Source organism: Hakea prostrata, chromosome 10 (genome assembly GCF_041222555.1).
Source record: "Hakea prostrata isolate BN-2017 chromosome 10, UWA_Hpros_2, whole genome shotgun sequence".
In the NCBI taxonomy this organism is placed as follows: Eukaryota; Viridiplantae; Streptophyta; class Magnoliopsida; order Proteales; family Proteaceae; genus Hakea; species Hakea prostrata.
The window spans coordinates 33,112,251-33,132,170 of NC_142609.1; the positions used below are offsets into that span (position 1 = coordinate 33,112,251).

Consider the following 19,920-nt stretch of genomic DNA (forward strand, 5'->3'; position numbering starts at 1 on the left):
TATTATGTTGGGATATTATTGTTGTTCCCCTGTAGTTTAATTTTATTACTAATAAAATCCTGTTCTTTATAAAATTACTGTTGTCCCCCTTCCTTATAACGGTGTTAAGTAGCCGTTAAGTTTGAATATGTAATTTCTAATTTGCCCTTCATTAAAATTAAGAAATCAAAAGACGATGCTACCCCGTTTATAAAAACCAGATTAAACGTAAATTTTATCCTAAACTTCATTTATTTTAAATTAATGAAATGGACAAAATCCAAATCCGATTTGGTTTCCCACCTTTACTAAACTTCATTTATTTTGAAAGAAATAAGCAAAATCCAAATCTAATTTGGTTTCCGACCTTCACTAAACTTCATTTACTTTGAAAATATTTTAGGTGGAATTCAATTTCCAATTTGAATTGAATTCGATTTTCCTTCTTCTTTAGTTTCTATTTGAGTTTTATTCAATCATTCTTTTTTTATTTAGTGGTTTTTTTAAAATTAAACGAATTATAGTTATTTTTTTTCTCCACAATTAACTAAGGGTATTACTGTAACTTGACAAAAGGGTAAATAAGTAAAGAGATAAGTATAAGGGTATGTTGGGGTTTTTGAGAAAATATAAAGATGCTACATCATCAGTAAACTAAGGGAACTTAACGGCAGGGAGGCAATAGTAATTATAGACAAAGTTGAAGGTTGGATTAATAATTTTAAAAAGTACAAGAGATACAGCATTAATAAAATCAAAATACAGGAAGCAATAGTAATTATCCCTATTATTTATATAATAATCAAAAGAAAACTATTGGTCAAATATTCAGATCCATATAAGGATTGGACAAATTTGTTTCTACGACCGAATTTATGTCAAATTTGATTCTGTGAATGAGAGGAAGAAACTCTCAAAGTTTCTTCCCTCAAATCGTGTAACTTCCACAGCCATGAATTTCTTTCCCGGCATCTTTCGTCACTTTCGTCGCATGACAAAGTCCAGAAGCTCCAAATCAAGAATTGTCTGCGACGGAGATGTTTGCATCCTCCCCAAGGTGAGAAGCTCACGATCCGTTAATTCTGAAACACCCAAATCCAAGAACAAACCAAGCAGGAGAACCAGAAAGAGAAGAAACTCGATTGCTTCATTCTTCTCCCCAGAAACCACTACCTCGAGCTCCACCACCATTGTTGAACCAAAAACAACACCTGAATCACTTGCTGTTACCGTTCCCTGAAGTGGGCTTTAAAGAGATCTATCGTGTCATGATCGAGAAGGGCTTATCTTCCACAGACGATTCTTGGCTCTTCGTAAGAACCAAATAGTAACCAGTAAGCCAAATTCTGGTTTCTGTTTATAGATGATTGAAAGCAAACTCTAGTAAGTTAGTTTTCGTATTCGATATTTATTTTCTTTCTCAATTTTGGGAGACGTACCAGCCGGATTCCCTTTCAGATTGATGGAGATAAAGATGAATTTCCTGCAACTCTTACTGTTATGATTATGAAATCTTCTTCTTCTGGAGATGTGTCGGAACTGCTGAGGGAAAGAATTTCTTCTTCCTTTCTTCTATATTTTTTTCCCCCTCTTGTTAAGGATTTATTTTTCAATTCTTGAATATTGTAACTTTTCTTTTTCATGTTTTCTCTATGGAAACCTTCTTTTTTTTAATTTTTTTTTCTGAAACTATTGTATAATTTCCCATAATAAGTCTCGAATAGCCCCCATTTGCAGAAATTCTACAATAGTGTGCGACTCATGTTGCACGGGTCATAGTTGCCGCATGGTAATTGCCTGGTTTTCTTCTTTTTTTGCTTAAAAGCAAATTTAGTCCAAGGCTAAGGGCATAAAGCCGAAGTGGCGTGAGATACAATTACGTAACTCCGCCAGTCATTCGAAGTGGAAATAGGTCATTCTATTGGGGCCTGTTTGGTTAAATATCTGGAGATTTCAAATATTTAGAGATTTCAAATCTATGGAGTCATAATTTATAAAATTAAATGTTTGGTTAACTGAATATGTGGAATGAAATTTGTGGATTCATCTGTGATTTTTGTGAATGCGGAAATGTTTAGCGTTTTTATAATAGACATACCCATAAATCTACAAATTCACGTTTTTAGTGTATAAAGATGAATCTGTAGATTTCATGAATCTAGAGATTTTCACAACCAAACGGATATAAATCTCGCAATCATGAATCCAGAGATTTCAAATTTCTAGATTCATGTAACCAAACAGGTCCTTAGATACTGCAAAGTCCTTCTAGCTAGGGTATCGGCAACAACATTTGTCTCCTTAGGTACATTAGAAAACAACAACTGAAAGAGTAGGAAGAAAGTCCTATTGTCACTGATAATTACCTCAAAATTGGATGGTTCTCTGTGCTCCTCATATAGAAAACCATATGATAAAGCCCAACAATCAAGAACCCCCCCCCCCCCCCCCCCAACGCTTGTTACAAACCTTCTGCACCGAGTACACCTTTTTAATTTATCCACTCAAATGATTGTAACGTCCAAGTAAAGTAGTGAGTTTGCACGCAACGTACCCTGCCTGAGATCAAAGCGCAGGGAGTTTTAGACAAGCATCCCTTGTATAGTTGGGCGGAATGAACTGTTTTGAACACATCTCAATGTCTATCAACTGTAAATGAGTGTAGTACAACCCAGCTCAAGAGGTGCTCAATATACGATCATTCAAGTTTGTTATATGCTTTACACAAGTTTGTATGCAGCACAGCCCAGTTACGGCATGCACTCTCTAGATGTCAAGGTCATTGACAAGCCCAATCTCCCTATCCAACCCCATTACACAAACCTGCGACTTCAAACATGCATGGAGACTTTTTTTTTTTTTTACTAGCACTCATTTAGTAACAAAAAAAAAAACACACATGAAACCCAGAGGTCAAACCTAACCAAGGAGCGGCAAAGACCAACCGAAGGGCAGCAGCCGGGGGGGGGTCAAGCCCAAGAGACACGCCACAAAGCCCCGAACAAGAACACCAAAAGCACCAACACCCCAAAGGGGGACAACACACCCCAAGGGGGACAAAACACCCCCGGGGGACAAATTACACGCCCCCCCCCCCCCCGACCCCCAAGCGATGGTAGCAACAAGGCGGATAAGGAACCCATCCCGATGGCGACCGGCCAAGCCGACCAAAAACCCAACCGCCGGGCCCCAAAACAAACAACAAAAAAAAAAAAAAAAAAAAAAAAAAGAAAAAAAAAAAAAAAAGGAAAAACCCAGACAGAGAGGAAATGGGGAAGAGGGAACGGAGATGGAAAAGAAACACCGACGGGTTCCTCGACAAGAAAAGAGAAAAAAAACAAAAAAAAAGAAAAAAAGAAAGGGGGGCGGAGATGGGAGGAGAAGAGAGGAGAGGGAGAAGAAACCGCAGAGGGAGAGGCGAGACGGAGGGTGCGGGGGAACAGCGAGAGAGGGAGAGGAAGGCGGAGGCGGAGCGGGAAGAGGAGCCGGGAGAGGAGGGAAAGAAGAGGCGCGGAGCGCCGGGAGAGAAAAAGATAGAGGGGAGAGAAGAGGATGAAACGGAGGCGGACGCCCCCCCGAGGGGGGGGCGACGGTGAAATGCGGCCGGGAGGCGTACAGAAATCACACTGATAACATGCATGGAGACTTACTAACTGTATGACCCATGAGGTAACTATGGCAAGTACTCAAAAAGGGAGACCAGCAAGGAGTTAACTAAAAAGTGAATTGATCCATAAATGCGAGGTAGTTATATTTGGATACATAAGCTGACAAAAAGCCATCAACACATCTAACTGCTCATATAATCATCATTCAGGAATATTTTATTATTCTCTAACTAATTAGAACCACATGATAAAAACACTGAAAATGAGTCAAATCACCTCACCTCTCCTTGTGCTCGCACCAAGGCCTTTTCACCGCATATATCATCCGAGGCTCATTGTAGGTTCCATCTTTGAATTATCTTATTATATTTAAACATGGGTCCATAATAAAATATAGGTAAATTAAAAAGATGATTAAAAAATATAACACAATTATAGGTAAATTATTAAAAATATATTGAAATAAATCTTATGGGAAAAACATTCAATTTCCATAAATTAAGCAAAAAAAAAAATCAATGGTTATGATTAGATGTAATAAAATCAATGGGCTAAAATTCTAAATGTCCAACTAATAAAAGTTTAAGATTGAATTTTTTTTTTTTTTTTTTTTTTGGGGTAAGATGACATTGAAATTGTAATGAAAAGAAATCAAAATTTTAGAAAAGTTTAGGGCCTGTTTGGTTACATAAATTCAAGGATTTGAAATGAAATGGGATTTCAAATATACGGATTCATGGTTCAAAAATTAATTATTTTGTTAGCCTCAAATCTATCGAAGTTTATAGAGTTTTGTTGGATTATTTGACGTGAATCCGCAAATTTCATCCATTATATACTTATAGTGGAATCCATCCATGGGTTCCACCCAATACCCAAGAATGGCTTACCTAAAAACGTAAAATCATGAGATTTCGTGAATCCAGAGATGTTTTACAACCAAACAAGTATAAATCTCCGATTCATGAATCTAGGTATTTGAAATCTCTAAACTTAGATAACCAAATAGACCCTTAGGGATTCTTGGGAATGGGAGGCAAATACTATTTTTCACATATAAAAAAAAAATTAAGGGAACATAAAGGGAATATGAATAGTTTTAAAAAAAATTAACCCCCTTGGACCTTTAGTAGCTCGGCCTCCATCAAGGACTTAAATCCCCACCTATGGTGTTTGAACAGATTCTTGTTGGAGAGGCTTTAGCTATAAGAGCAGGTATGGTGTTTGCACTTCATTGTCGTGTGTCTCAAGTGCATCTTGAATCATATTGCGAAGAATTCATTCGGCTTCTTTACAACTTTGACAAACTAGATTACCCTCTCTTTGTTGCCTCGGCGGTTGAAGATATCTTCCTTTCATGTGACTTCTCTTCATGTTCTTTTGAATATATCTTTAAGGAGTATAATAGGTATGCCCACTCCTTAGCTCAGAAGGCTCTCACTTTAGCAAGAAAGACTCAGTGGCTAATTTCTACCATGCGCTGGATGGAAGCACATCATTGTTTTGCTCTTTGGAATGAAATTTCCTTTTACCAAAAAATAATAATAATAATAATCTCTATAACCTGTAAAAGTGCCTTACAAGTCTCAGTCGACAGCCTAGGTGAACCGTTTGCACAGATAGATAATACTCATCAATTTGATAAGTCAAATCATAAACCGAGATTTTGCAGACACCATTCATTCCAGTGGAATCTAAATGTCCACTTCATCACATGCAAATACACATCAAAATGTTGAATAGAACCACTTTGCCCAGGTCTACAATTTCATTATAACGAATTGCAATATAACCTACCTTCCACAACATAGCTAATGATTCTACTGAAATATTGCAATCTGTTGTTGTCAAGTAAGTCTACCTACTGAAGTTCAAGGTTCACAACACATACATGATCCATGAAACCAATTTAATAAATCTTTATTATAATTCGTCCATTTACTAATTTTCTACCCGTCAGAAATTATTCTTTATAAGTATCTCACATACATGCATGTTTACATCAACTCAATCTCAATAGGGATATTTGTTGTCATCCCAATTGCCCCCAGATGTATCAGGGTTCTGAAGTTAAACTAAAGTGTTTCCAACACATACCTCATGCTTCACTGATTTTTGCTGGTTCAGCCCATGATTGGTGTAAATAGAGGGTCATGCTGGAATTAAGAGAAACCAACATATTTGCATGTCCACCAAAAATAAAAATAACCTTGCCCATCTCCTCTTTAGTGCCCCTGAAACAAATCTGCAATTATAAGATGTACAACAGCTGGAAAAGATTCATCAAGATGATTCTAACCTATAATGGTCCTCAACTACAAGTTGGGATCCAAGATCACAGCTGATGACAAATTTGAATGCACAAAACCACCTTCCCATGGAGAACTGATGGCAAAACAACATAGTGGATGCCATTCCTCCAGCTTGAGAGCCAAGAATCATCAACAAGACGGTGTCTTGAGAACAGCCAAAATTCCGAACAATTGACAGTCCTCTTGTGATAAGGTAAATAAACAAAATCCAATGGATTTCATGCGTGTGCAAATTATGTATCCGCACAATTTCATGTCAATATCCTTGGCCAGAATAGCACGACCAAGAAAGCAAATACTACTGCAACTGAGTTGATTATGTCTTTCAGCAATATCCAACTTCAGAATGCCATAGCCTTCAACTCATTATATCATCCTTTTCAAAGGGTAAATTGATGAAGGTGATATAAATACTTTGAGGTCTTCAACCAATTTCTCCTGTCATCCTCAGGCATCAGTCCAGAACAGTAGATTTACAATAGATACAGTTGTCAATAACTCTGAAGTATGATGCAATGTTTGAGGTGTTGAAGGAGACTCAACTTCCTTACAAAAGAGTAACTGAACTCCTGTTGAAGAAATAACGAGTTCGTTCCTCACAAACAAGCCGGTAGCTCTTAGAACTCACATCTCATTCCTTCTATTTCTATAAACACTACTCAATTTAGAGCTGTAATGCCAGGTCTGGTTGTTGAGAGTCAACCAAAATACCAGAAGATTGATGCCCAGGAGACCCTGATGATTGGAAACCAACATTCAAGTCAGGAGGCACTGTATCCAGCTTCTGCTTTGGTTCAGTATGTGACAAAAGACCGCGCCACTGGGGTTGCATCTGAAATCTTGATAAGTCGGCTGTTAAAAGTTGAGGGAGAACAACCGGTGTATTGCTTTGAGACCGTGTTTCATCCCCATAATGGACAGGCTGTGGAAGGAAAGCCTGAGGAGGGAATTTATCCCTCCCATTCTGCAACTGCAGCACCCCAGAACCATGAGATTCCTCAAAAAATCGTGAAACAGGTGGGTGTTCTCGAGCTGAGTTGTACACAGATGCTGCAGCAATCTGCATTTTTGACATGGTTAAATTTTCTGTTGAGTTAAACAATGTAGTTCTAGCAGGCATCCAAGAGCGGGTAGCAGTATCTGAATCATCTCTTATTAGGGATGGACTGGACTGCATAGCTTGTTGAGCAGCAACCAGAGTGTGATTTGAAGATCTTTGCGGGTTTTGTGTCTTCTCACCCAACATTCTCATCAAGAAAACTGGGTCACGAATACCCTGTTCTTTATTTCCATGGGGAAGGTATGGTACTTCCCTACTGTGTTGATTAGAAACAAAATCTGGGGATGAACTGTTCACTTTAATACCATCCACACTGCCACTCAAAGCTTTACCGTTGGGCAATTCTCCAGCAGCAACCCCATTGGTTTTTTTCTGTTTGAGTGGTACAGATTGCACAAGATCTCTATTCTGGGAAACCATGTCCGGGAACCTTGAAGTAGTCATTTCTGAACCATGATCAAATTGCTTTGGTGGAGCTACCACACTGGGGTTGCCCCCAACGGAACAGTTATTCAACTCAGCTTTCTTAAAGACATGAATATCTGACTTTGCTGTGGTTATTGACTTCTGCTGCTGAGACGTAGAACCAGTGATTGGCCTGGTCCCAGCAAAACTGAACAATTTCCCATCCAATGTAGACCCACTAACAGGACTAACCATTGCAAGTTCCTCTGTCGAATGAGAAGCTGCCATCTCTAATGAATTCCGAGTTTTGAAGCCCAGGTTAGCATCAACTTGCATAGTCTTCAACCTCTCAGCACTATTCTCCTTTTTTGAAGCAGCAGTGTGGTTTAAATTTGTACCATACGCCAATTGTTTCTGGGTACTGCTATCAAGCATTAATATTGGGATTGGAAGTGGTTCATATGACCCAACCCAGCCATGGCCAAATTTCACTCCCACAGGCAGTGACTGCTCAATTTTCCGGGAGGCAATTTTCCAGGCAACAGGTCCAAGAGCTGCAGCAAAACGAGCCAAACTCCTTGCATAGTGATGACATGCATGAAGTCCGACCTGATTCAGAACATTGAAACCAGACATACATAAGTATAAAAGGTCAGAGTGGACAAGAAAATCAGTGTTTTAGTACCATACATCAACCAGCTGCTTGCTTTCGCCTTCAAAAATTCTAAAAATTGAATCCGTTCTGACTGTAGGTTGACTGGATAAGTTATAAGTTGAACGCCGGTTTTCATCAATCACGGACAACTTTCTTCCAAATTTAGATTGTAACCCCTTCCCTAACACAAACGAGTAAACAAAGAAATCAGCAGACCATGCGCGGAATGATGGAGATAGAAGTGCTCACTGCTCAATACATGCCCAACTTTGAAGCCACATGATAAAGATATCAGGACCTACATCCACAAGGAACCCAGGAAGAAGTCCAGCTACAACTCTTTTAAGTATTGTAGTAGCAGTAGTAGTTAAAGAATGACAATTTTACACTTTTTTAAGAATGGAATCAATTGAACATTTGAACCAATGGTTCAATTTGAGTCATGGTTTGATTGTCTCAATTCTGGTTCAATTAAGTTAGCATGTGATTAGCATAAAAATAACTGAGTGTAATAGGACTTCCACACCTGGCCACAATTTTACACGGGAGGTTGTGTTACATTTCCTCTTTAATTTCTCTTCCTTATTGTAAGTAGAATTAGGAAAAGCCCCAAGGCCCCAGCTATATTTAGACCATTGTTCACAGTAATAGACAATTCAGGTTTTTGGTTTTATTGCTATAGCAAGCTGCAGTTGCCTTTCCCTCATTATGTGAGAATTCTAGCTTAGCGTGTGGGATCTAAAATGAGGTGGGATCGCTCTACTCCATGGCGGTGAAGTGGCCATAAAGACCCTGGAGGTTCTAGTTTAAGCCTTGTTGAAGACAACCTACATTAGCAAGGTTCTACTTCAAGCTTCCAACTCAAGTAAGCCGCTTCAATTAAAAGACTGCAACAAGATTGAGAATAATTTAAATTTCTGCAGATCTCCTAATCTTTTAGAAAAATGTAAGCAAAGTTTTCTTGAGCAATAAATCTCCAGCACATTCTAGCCATTCAATCTTAATAAACTCCAGCCACATCATCCAGTCCAAAACCCCAGCCTTGGATACAACTTGCTATCCAACCAGACCATAAAACCCTAGAATCCACAACCCCAACCATCCCAGCACCCTGTCTTGAAATATTGATTTCATCAAATCCCTAGTCAATCAAACTCAATTACAAACCCATTTAACCATCATTTTTCTTTCAGATATTAATCACAATGAGGTCTCACCTAGTCTAAAACTCGACCCACATTATAAACCCATCCAACTACTAAAACCCATAGATCAAGAACTAACAAAGATCAAGACATCCCAGTTTTCCCAAGGTTGAGATGAGACAGATCGAATTAAAAACTACGGCAAGTTGGTCGAAATCTCGGTTGCAAGATCTCATTTTGACCAGATTCCAATCAAACTTGGTACTTAAAAGGGTCAATAACTTGATAAAGACAAGGAATCTTGCCCCAACTCAATCTGCATTTTGCTGCTAGAAGCTATGCTCTTCAAGTTTTTGGTCAAATTTCACTGGAATCTTTGTCGGAGACGTAATTTATTGTGGACACTTCCATTGTTTATTAAAGCTGGTTAACAGGAACATTTGATTTGATTATTTTTCAAAAACTAAATTATGCATAGAATAGGGGGCTTTAGACTTTTAGTTCATCATAGCTGTTGCAATTTATTGTCTAGAATCAAACTCTAATTTATTTTAAAAAAAAATCTTTTTATTTTTAAATAACAAATCTATTAGTTCCACAGTGCTCAAAATCCTATAATCAGCTGGACACCAAGTTTAAGCCCCATCCCTAGTCAAATCCCCAGAGATGGCCAGCTGAATTGGACCTAAAAAATGCACCAACTCGCCAAGATCTCGGCCCAACTCAGTTTTTGGAGGGATCGAGTTGACTCTTCTTGAACCATACAAAAACTCTGGATCATGCAAAAACCCTAATTTTGACCTGTTCAAGTTAGTCCTTTTTGGATCCCATTTAATTGGACATTTGTTCTATCTAAGGCTGCCTCACTGCAGTGAGGACAAAGGTTTATGACAACAAATAATAATGCAGAAATTCTCTTGGACTTTAGTTCACTCCACAGTCAAACACGGTTACAGTCATATTGGCAAATATAGCCAAATCCATTCGTTTATAAAATACTCTCATACTTTAAAAGGTATCTAATCCTCCATTTGTTCAGAAAGGCAAAAATATTCTGATTTACCCAACCATCACTTTATCTTGGTTAACATGCCTATTTCTGCCATGTGGAATGAGGATGTGGCTTCTAATCACTGGATAATAAAGGAATGTTAATAGAGCTGAGTGGAGAGCAAAAATCCATGTGGCTGACCCCGTTATAATTGGGTGGTGATGTTCGGTATTAATCCTATCCCTCCTCAAGACCTAAGAGTTGGTTATAATGCAGGTTTCGGGTAAGTCGGTCTGACGCCTTAAAAGGTTGTCTCATTGTTATGTGTGAGTCCCTTTTCTTACATCATTAATTTAAGAAAATTTGGGGGTTCAGTTGGGGAAAGGCTAGTAGTCATTGCAGATATTAACGAAAAGTTCTACATTGCCACAATATCAAATTAAAATGTCAAACTCAATCAATTGTCATCCTATGTATGTCCATACTCCTCCCAACCCCACCACAGCCTTTGGAAATCCAGAATTTTGAAAAGTTTATCCTGCCACACAGAAAAAATCCATTTGGCGAGAAACTTGACATGTGAGCAGAGAACCTATTGGTCTACCTGGCAGGAATAGGTCTATCAACCAGGGATTTGTTGCTCATTGCCTCATTGGGCTAATCAGCAAACTTGCTTCTATTCACTTAAAATCTAAAGCACACTTAGATCCCTACATCTCCACCAAATAAAATAAAATATAAAAAAAAAGGGAGAACCAAAGCAGGGCCCCTATTTCTTGTTTAGCCAAATTATCAGCACCCTGATTCAACAGTCTTCAAATTTTCTTTTAGTTTCATTTACACAATCAGCATTTGGGAAGAAAAGCAAAAAGAAGAAGATCCAAATCATACCTGAATGTTGTTCCTCTGTTTTATCTGCCTTGTTATCATTCAGGGAAGAATTGCCATCAATAAGTCCATCAATATTGTTAGGCTTTTCACAACCACCAGCATGCCTCATATTTGACCAGATATGGGTATCTCCTGTTGTAGCAAGAGTGGTACCCGAGGAAAAATCAGAGCCAACAGGCTCCTGTACAGTCCTGCAATAAGGCTTTTTGGTCGGTTTCTTCATGGTGAAATTGGATTTGGTTTTCTGCTCCAACTTGAGCTCTTTCTGAGAGCGCACAATATCAATCCTTAATCTGTGGAATTTCTTTCTTCCTAGATCTTGTATGGACCGTGCCTTTTAAAAACAATTAAGTGATAGACATCAAACGAATTTTTTCTTTGGATGAATGATAGACATTAAACAATTGCGTAGCCTAAACTTATAAAAGAGTGGAAAGAAATAAAAAGTCTTACTTGTTTGAAATATATGGTTTCTGGAGCATTATATTGCATCGCATTTGTGCAAATCAGGAATATATCACTCTGCATCCAAGACCCCAAAGATTAGGAGCCAGTCTAAATCAAATCAAAAGAAGGGGATTGTTTCTCTCCCTTAAAGTTATATCTCTATGCATATCATCAGAGCATTTAAATTCTCTTGGATGAACAAAGTAGGAAAAGGAAACAAGAGACTACCTCCCACTGCAATTCAAACAAATATTACCCCTATGCTGTCATGGTTCAAAGTAACCAAGACGGTACATTACAACCAACATTGCATAATTCTATGGAACAGTTGCAAGGCTCTTAAATTAAAGATTGTCATAAGGCATGGTTAGTACCATGTACTGGGCAACTAATATCTAGTATCATAAGGGGGAGTTAACACTTAACAAAGGTTATTAAAGTATGTCCAACCAATGGATTGTAGTGGAATGTGTGGAGTAAGACACTAGAGGTTGTAAGTCGTAACTATTTCATAACTAATATCCCAGTAATATTTAATAGGAAGAACCAAAGGAGTACGTGACAGCTTTTGTTTGCGTAGGTCCAATTTTTCAAGAGAAGGGAGGATGGATAACTCTCATAAACCAAGATGCCAGGGCTTCGTTTGTAAAGCCATAACTGGTTATTAGGAAGGACCAAAGGAGTATGTGACAGCTTTTTATTTATTTATTTATTTTTATCTCATTTCAGTTTCCTAGTTATCTCTTCTTTCATTTCCCTCATATTAATTTTTTACCATATTTTATCTTTTCTCCTTACCATGTGCATATCATTGTACAAAAAGATTCAGCTACCAAAAGTATACTACTTAATTCTTGACATATATATCTTCTCAAGCAATAAGACCATATTGCTACATTTTCAATGTCCACTTTCCGATCCACGCAAATCATTTGAACTATCATTGGGCCAATAATCATAGTAGTGCCTACGGCAGTGCCTCTTGTTATAGCATCATACCACATTATGGGTTTGGGTCTTCTGTAGTCTTTGGCACATTGTTAATCTCATTTACGATCTGCATGTTGTCATAATTGCTAGTGAAAATTTAGAACCAAGCATTACAAATGAATTATAGTGGTAATATATGTAATGGAGATGAGGTGGCACAACCACATTCAATGGAGGCCCTTAAATGCCCCTATTCAAAGAAGTGATGTAATCCTCATTGAAGGAACTAGGAGAGCTAGGGGCAGACCTAAAAAACCTTCGGAGAAGTAGTGAGAAAGGATATGCATGGTATAGGCCTTCAATCCAGTGTGACCTCAAATAGAGCTAACTGGGAGGCAAAGAACCATGTAGCCAACCCCATTTGGTAGGATAAGGCTTCTTGTTTATGCTGATGTTGAAAATGAGGACGTTGAGATGGATGAGTGGAAAAACTAGGAAGGGTAAAGTAAGATATTTGTTCAAATTAGAGGTTGGTCATATCTAGTGCAAAGGCTCCACATTTAGCAGGGTTTGAGGAGGTCAGATGTATGTAGCCTTATCCCTATTTCCAGAAAGGTTCTTTCTAGGATTGAATAGGTAAAGTAAGAAATGATCATATTAGAACTGATTTAGGAATAGCTTTGGTACATCATAAGTTGTAAGTGGCTTGAGGTGATATGACCATGTTCATTAGAAGTCTTTGGATGCTCCAATAAGAAGGAATGATTTGATTCAGATTAAATAGGTAAAAGAGATAGAGGTACACCAAAAACTACCTTGGTAGAAGTGGTGAGAAAAGACGTGCAAAATTTAGGCCTTGCATCAGCTAAAGGCCTCAAATCAAGTTGATTAGAGAGCTAGGATTAATGTAGTGGTCCAGTTTAGTTGGGATTACGGATGAGCTGCTTTTGTTGTTATTTTTATGTAAATATTTAAGAGGAAAGTTTATTAAGCACTCAAACTCTGTTAACATTTCTGTCACCCTCAACTGAGATTCAGCCAAAGTCTATGTCCCTATGCGCAGACATAATGATTCAAGAAATTGTCGAACACTTTGCTTAACCCGTAGTGTTTCTCAAGTATTGAAACTTACGGCTCATAGCTCAACAACAGTATGCCATGTTGTTGAACGGGAGCCAAAATACAGCGCATGGTTAATCATCAAGATGCATACCAAGCAAAAGTTTGCTTGTAACATTCAGTGCTTCAATATCTCTAAAAGGAAAGGCTGAATAGAGTGCCCTAACTGAAGAACCCATTTAAGCAACATACTCCCAGATTATAGAAATGATTTTTTATTTCCATAAAAACAAATGAAAGAGAAAATCATCTATACAGATAAAGACTCAGAAAGATTCAAAAATGAAGAAGGAAAAACTATTCATGGTTATGTGAAGGAAAATTACTATTAGTAGAAAGAACAACAGTACATTTTTTTAAGAATATACAATAGGATAACTGGAACAAATCAAGGAGCTGAACAAGAAATGCACAAGGTAGGTAATTGGCACAAGGTAGGTAATTGAAGTGACATTTAAAATCCAAACTGTGGTATTTGACCAGGAAAGTAGAATCCATTCCATGTTAAGTCAATAGTTGAGCAGAGACAACTACTACCATTCAGAATAAAATAACAGAAATAAAATATTTCTTGACAACCCAGGTAATCTATCTGAAAGGTCAACATGATCTTCAAAAATAGTTCCAAACCTCCCCTCACACCACTCCCCCCCCCCCCCAAAAAAAATAAATAAATAAATAAAAAGGACTTTGGCTTAAGGTCTGGCAAGGAAATCTAAAAATATAAGAAGATTCTATCAATGACAGTCAGGGCATTTATCAAAAAATGAAAATTTGAGAGATTGAAAAACATTACAAGATGGATAGATCACCATCAACAGCCTCAGGTGCTCATGCCATCAATATTACAGCTTACTATTTCCTAAATTCCTTTAACTTTGCTTGCAGATGCAGACAGATAGATGGACAGAGAAAGATGACATTTTGTACAAGAAAATGATCAAACAACTGTACTTGTAAAAGTACTCAACTTAACCCTTATTGAATTGCCTGATTTTTAGAGAATAGAAGCTAACCACATATTCTCTTAGAAAGCCCCAAACAGATTCCCCAAGTCAACCTTTCAGTAGCAAATTCATATCACTATTCAATATTATGTTTGTGATCCAGTGATTCACTAGGATGACCAGCACATGCCTTCACCAGACGCAGAGCAAAGATCATAAACCAATGAGTTACATCAGTTAAGTATACCTCAAAGATGCAAAAAGCAATGCACCACTGAGAAATTTGGTGTTATCAAATTAAACTTTCAGTAGTTTTTCATAAGGGCATAACTGAAGCATCACTGTGCTAGTAATGTAAATAGAAAATTAAAGGTTTCAATTTTGGGCGAAATAGAGTTTGGAAATAAGGACTTCGAATCAATTTGCTGCCAAATGTCTTGATCTAGATTCAGATTCAGAAAATCAGGAAACAGATCAGCAAATCCTTAGAGCCTTGATGCTATCTGCCCTTGCCAGTCCAAGTTGATTCCTAGATGATATAAACTCACAAAGGGGCAAAGGATGACATCTGAAATGGTTCATTTATAGTTGACTTCCACTTTACAATGGTAAATAGCAAATTCTTCAAATCATTGCCTTGTGAAGCACCAGATATTCAACCAATGAAAGGCTAAGAAAGATACAGAACATTACTTACCTCATTATCGTAGAATAGGCATCAGTAGGGTCCACACAATCAACAAAATTAAACACTTATGAGGTAGGACAAACATATAGAAAACTTGCCGTGGTTCCTGTATACCCTGTACCCAATGCATATCATTCCCCATTTAGCATGGTTCTAAATCTTCAGTTTTACCTTTTTAGAATTAAAAACAGCAGAACAGGGGACTGAATCCATGTCACAAAATTATGATGAAAGTAAATAATTTTTTTAGATTCTCCGAATGCATAGGAGCAGAGGAAAAAGGGCATTACCCAATGCATGAGGCCTCTGCCACTGCAGGGTCTAGGAAGAAGACTAAACTTTACCATGTGTCAATATATGAAATTAACATAAAATAATGTACGCCCTTTCTCAGGTCACACTTTGTGAATTTGCTAAACATTTTTATTGGTGTAAGTAGAGGACAACCATTTTTGCATCAGAACCTCAGACTAATGCTACCAATACTAGGCTATGACTTGACAAAATAAATATCACAAATGAACTCTAATGACTAATGCTATTTGAAGAAATAATTAGGATCATGAAAGCCAAGTACCCAGAAGTTTGTTTAGTGTTATTCTATATTTTTCAATGACCACATTATTCATTTGTATGATTAGATTCCCCCCAAATAATGTACTAAATTCAACATAAAAATAGTGATCAGATTCCACCAATTTGGGTGATGGACTAAATTCATGTTGGTAGAAATGACCACCAGTATTAGAAGGATAAATGAAAAAAAAAAAATCTCATTCAGGTAAACCTTTTTAATATGGAAAAGCTTCAAGGGCTAAAGGAAACCAGATTTTACCAAATAGGAAGGTTCTGTACACTAACGAAGCTCCATCCACACTGTTCCACTCCAACCCCACACACACACCCCCTCCCCCGACATTTGACCTTTAAAACTAAGATTAAGAAACCAACCTCAAACTGTTCCAAGGTAGAGTAGTCCCCACTAGCCAGCTTTTTCCTGACTGTGCCGAAGTCCATTGGGTGCTTAACCACATCATGATAATCAGGAAGCTGCAAGAACCAGCACGATGACAAATTCCATAAAGCATGTTTTATAAAGAAATTATAAATCTTAGATTCATGAGTTGAAAAGCAGGAATGAACAAAAAACATCCAAGTTACCTCTTCGGGATCAACAGGCTCTGCATAAACACCATAAGTGTCTTTCCTGCAGTACTCAACAACAGGGTGCCCCTTAGATTCACAATTGAAGGAACACACAATCACGCAAGCACACATGCGCACAGCCCACACAAACGCCCCCACACACACACACACACACACACACACACACACACACACACACAGAGGCTTACTTCTGAAGCTTGTCTAGAATTAGCTCCAACGATTTCTTATCGGGTAACGGAACGCTCTCTGAAATACCAAATGGAGTGGCTGATCAAATTGCAGAAAAGGAAACCTAAAAGCTCAACCACACCGAACACAAAAATACACAAACATGCGAATCACAATAATCAGAACTAACCTGGGGCAGAGGCCATCTGCGCGGTATCCAAATTTGTCCCTTCCTGGAAAAATTCATAAATGCAAACCGTTAATACCCTTTTTTTTCGGTAGAGCCGTTAAGATCAAAACTCCTAACTGGTAAATTGGGAATCTCCAACATGTTATAATGTTAAGACAATGAAGTTAGGAAGACAAGAGGAGACAGGAAAGGAAAGTGGGAGCGTTATCAGATTCTGTGGGGGGACAAGTTGACAGTTGACCCGACCGTTAAAATCAAAGACAGACACACTTGACAGAGTGAGTATAACAGTAACAACTCCAATTTAGAAAACACTACGAATTTAACGATGCAGAGATCGAATTGAATCTCTCTAGATTCTCCTCTACCATTATTCCAACGGCAGCTCCGCTTCTGTTACTACTACCACCACTTCAGAATTAGTCATTTAGTTGTAGCAGCAGTAAATTGGCAGCCCTACCTTCTCCCGATGATGAGATCCAATGGAGTGAGCGTCATCTTCCCCATCACAATCGGCATTATCACCTTTACCGTAAGCAGCTTCGTCACCATCGATCTTTCGCTTCTTTAAAGGTTTATTCCCCTCTCCATAGTCGGAAGAAGAAGCAGACACCGCAGCACCCTTAGCAGGAGCAGACGCGTGGGCCACGTTATCTTCTGTCCGAATCAGGTTTGTTGAGGAGTCAACACCACCAAATTCCGCTTTATGTGGAAGCTTCAACACTAACTTCAATTTCTTCTCTCTCCTCTCATCCTCATCATCATCATCTTCATCCTCATCTTCAACTTCAACATCTTCATAGAAATCGTCGTGGTAGGTGAGATTCCGACGACGGATACTCCGGCGTAACTCATTTTCCGATGACCTATCAAGCGTTTTCCGGCGGAAACCGTCTTGACGGCCGAGATCGGCCTTGGTTGGCCTTCCTTTCTTCTTCTTCGTGATTTTTGTCTTACCCATCGTTGATTCGTTTCCTCCTCCGAACCTCACGCCCTATCTTTATCTCTCTGTCCTTTTGGTCTGTCTCTTCCTTGCGCCATTTTCATTTTACTTTTCCGTTCGGTGGGCTTTTTCAGCTGCTTCGTGTTCACTTTTGGTTCCGAAGCTAAGGCTTGGATTACGAAGCTCTAGGTTCGGATAATTCTAGAATATCGTATGATTACTCCTCCGTGAAATCCGGTGACGGCGTCACTCATTTGACGGCGTTTAGAATTTAGGAACAAAATGAAATACCGAGGAGTTGGGCGTCTCGGGACAGTGACAATCGTCACCAAGTGGCACGCTTTCAAGGTCATTACAATTTGCGCAACCAATCAACGGTTGCGATTTCAGATTTGTTTTATTAGGTTGACTTTTTATATCGTACTTCCTTTCTAAAATTAGGAATCGGAGTCGGATAGATGCATCATGCATGGTTTATTTGTTTCTTACGAAGGGATGGAAAAAAAAAAAAAACAGATCGGATCACTAGAGTAAAATACGAGACTTAAAAAAATAAAAGAAGGTGATATTTGAACTGAGGTGTGAATTATTTATGTATTAGTTAAGTTAACCTTCTATTACTGAATAAATTTTCAAAAAGAAAAGAAGAAAAAAAAAACAATGCTGGTGACTAGAATATGTCTTCTTCTTCTATTTCTTCCTTTGTTCATTATAACGAGCAAAACAACTCCTAATAGAGAAATACTTAAAGAATTATCTTGAGAATAATGGAATGCACGACAATGGAGAGATAATTTAGCAGATATGGTTAAGAATCCCAATCAGGAAAGCAACGATCACTATTGTGAGAAATATCGAGAGGGTTTGAAAATGAGACGAGAGAAAAGAATGTGGGTAAGACAAGAGATCTAATATTCTATCATAGAGAGGATTTGCGAGTAAAACGAGAGAAAAAGAGTACCTGTGAAACGAGATTTCTTTTTCATTTCTTCAAGACGACAACAAAAAAACTATTGGGAATCATAGGGTTTCAGTGATGAACTCCTAGCTTGATGAATGCATGTGGAAGGGTTTTTAGTGAAGCTGATAGAGAAGGAATAAAGGAAGAAGAAAGAAACGTTACGCCAACGAAAATCCACATCTGGTGATATTAGGTTAAACCTAACTAACCCATAAATAATGGGATGAAAAATATGTATTTTATTAGACAATTCAGATTTAATTTAACAAATTTGATGATGAATATTTAGAGTCATTCATCTAACATATTCACACATCCGTTCAGCTACATTTTAGCCAAAAAAAAAAAAAAAATTTACAAATATTTTTCTCTCAAAGTCTCACTAAATAAGTCCGATTTTTAAAAGAAATGGAGTAGCAAGTAGGCTTTCTTAAAGTTTGCCTACTTTTTCACCTTAATGAACCAAATAAAGTATGCTTTAAAATTTTATTGAAAAGTTTAAATTTTTTCACTCCTTTTTTTTCTACTCCACTTCAAATTCAGCAAACAAACAACACATTACTAATAAGAAAAAAATAATAGATGATCGGGTCCAACCGTGGTCAAGTTAGTGACCCCAGTCGAGACCGTTTCAAAGGTTGAACCATAAGTAGCATAGGTGTTAAGAAACTCGATAGTTATGGAAAGAGGCGTGCTCTCATTAAATTCGGGATACGCGATCGTGCCATACTAGGAAACTACAACTGGACTCAGAAAGAAGGGGGAAAACCCTACGATCGGATGGCCACCAAAAAGGATCATGAATGAATCCAATGATCAAGAATAAGAGGTAAACCCTATATAAACTAAAGGGTTGCACAAAGTAGAGGTATCTGAATCATTTCCCTCCATTATCCTTAGTAAATTAAGCTATGCAACTAGCTAGAGCTCTGTGGTGATTCACTTAATGATTTAACGTTCGGAGGTGGCTTCTTGATCACTGAGTCGGCCCAGTTCTAATGGTTGTTTTGCAGGAACTCGAGGTTGGAACAATTTTTAGACACATCATTTGGCACCATCTGTGGGAAACGCTTATAAAGTCATAGTAGTTACCAGATTTAAGATTCAGAGGCATCAAAATTAGACTTTTCAATCTCCTTTAGATGAAAACCTTGCTCCTCCAAAGGGGAATAGTATTCATGAAGGAGAACAACATGAAGAAGAAGAAATAGTTGGAGGAGCTCGTTTGAATGATCCAAATGGAGAGGTCCAAATGATTGCAGTCATTCAGAAGTAGATGAATCAAATGCAGATTCAGTTTCTAGAGATGCAAGC

At 38.0% G+C, this 19,920-nt stretch overlaps 1 protein-coding gene across 3 annotated transcripts; it reads right to left on the bottom strand.

Moving 5' to 3' along the window:
- Positions 1-4,712: 4,712 nt before the first annotated feature.
- On the bottom strand, positions 4,713-17,727 carry LOC149002543 (uncharacterized). Of its 3 annotated transcripts, XR_016170180.1 has the most exons (10): positions 17,163-17,727; positions 16,703-16,745; positions 16,533-16,590; positions 16,339-16,384; positions 16,129-16,227; positions 11,500-11,568; positions 11,047-11,380; positions 8,055-8,200; positions 5,959-7,973; positions 4,714-5,821 (listed from the first exon to the last, which is right to left on the bottom strand). XR_016170180.1 is itself a non-coding variant. In XM_089136644.1 (9 exons), exons 1-9 carry the CDS (start codon positions 17,252-17,254, stop codon positions 6,564-6,566), a joined length of 2,301 nt encoding a protein of 766 aa, XP_088992770.1. In that variant the 5' UTR covers positions 17,255-17,354; the 3' UTR covers positions 4,713-6,563. The 3 variants fall into 3 exon arrangements, 2 of the variants coding, with proteins under 2 accessions (XP_088992770.1, XP_088992769.1); XM_089136644.1 differs by having other exon boundaries at positions 4,713-7,973; positions 16,699-16,745; positions 17,163-17,354; XM_089136643.1 differs by having other exon boundaries at positions 4,715-7,973.
- Positions 17,728-19,920: the final 2,193 nt, after the last annotated feature.

Coding starts and splice junctions, on each gene's coding strand:
- LOC149002543 (XM_089136643.1), bottom strand. CDS start 17,663: ATGGGTAAGACAAAAATCACGAAGAAGAAGAAAGGAAGGCCAACCAAG. Junction 11,569..16,128: donor CTACCTTGGAACAGTTTGAG/GTTGGTTTCTTA, acceptor TCTTGGATGCAG/AGTGATATATTCCTGATTTG. Junction 11,381..11,499: donor AAACCATATATTTCAAACAA/GTAAGACTTTTT, acceptor TGTTTTTAAAAG/GCACGGTCCATACAAGATCT.